This window comes from Trachymyrmex septentrionalis, unplaced genomic scaffold (assembly GCF_001594115.1).
Source record: "Trachymyrmex septentrionalis isolate Tsep2-gDNA-1 unplaced genomic scaffold, Tsep1.0 scaffold1080, whole genome shotgun sequence".
NCBI lineage: Eukaryota > Metazoa > Arthropoda > Insecta > Hymenoptera > Formicidae > Trachymyrmex > Trachymyrmex septentrionalis.
The window spans coordinates 18,522-18,907 of record NW_017304208.1 but is presented as its reverse complement, the minus strand read 5'-3'; the positions used below and the strand labels follow the sequence as shown (position 1 = coordinate 18,907).

The following is a 386-nucleotide window of genomic DNA, read 5'->3' as shown; positions in this document are numbered from 1 at the left end:
ATAAAGGAAGTAATGGATACATGGATGAATCAAAAGAGTTATCCCGAAGTGCATGTGATAAAAAATTACAAAACCGGCAAAATAATAATATCTCAAAGATGTGTTTGCGGGCATGAAACTAATAACAAATGGTGGATACCCATAACGTTTGCCACGCAGTCCAATCCAAATTTCTCCAGCGCTGTGCCCAGATATTGGTTACAACCAGATCAAAATGTAATGTTTACAATTGATCCAAATGATTGGATTATTGTTAATATACAACAAACTGGTAAATATGGCTCAATTAATTAATGCTGCTTGATTTATTTTATGTGTTCTATTGCAAAGTTTTACATCGTTCTGCAAAGTTTTAAATTGTTCAACTTTATGCTTTAGCCAAAATT

General features: G+C 32.6%; 1 protein-coding gene across 1 annotated transcript in view; it reads left to right on the top strand.

Moving 5' to 3' along the window:
• Nucleotides 1–12: 12 nt before the first annotated feature.
• The window catches only part of LOC108748070 (aminopeptidase Q-like), a gene marked incomplete at its 3' end in the record, with an annotated part of 18,633 nt that continues 18,259 nt past the window's right edge, over nucleotides 13–386 (top strand). The window contains exon 1 of the mRNA XM_018486063.1: nucleotides 13–271. Within this exon, the coding sequence (XP_018341565.1) occupies nucleotides 13–271 (259 nt within the window). The remainder of the gene's footprint in view (nucleotides 272–386) is intronic.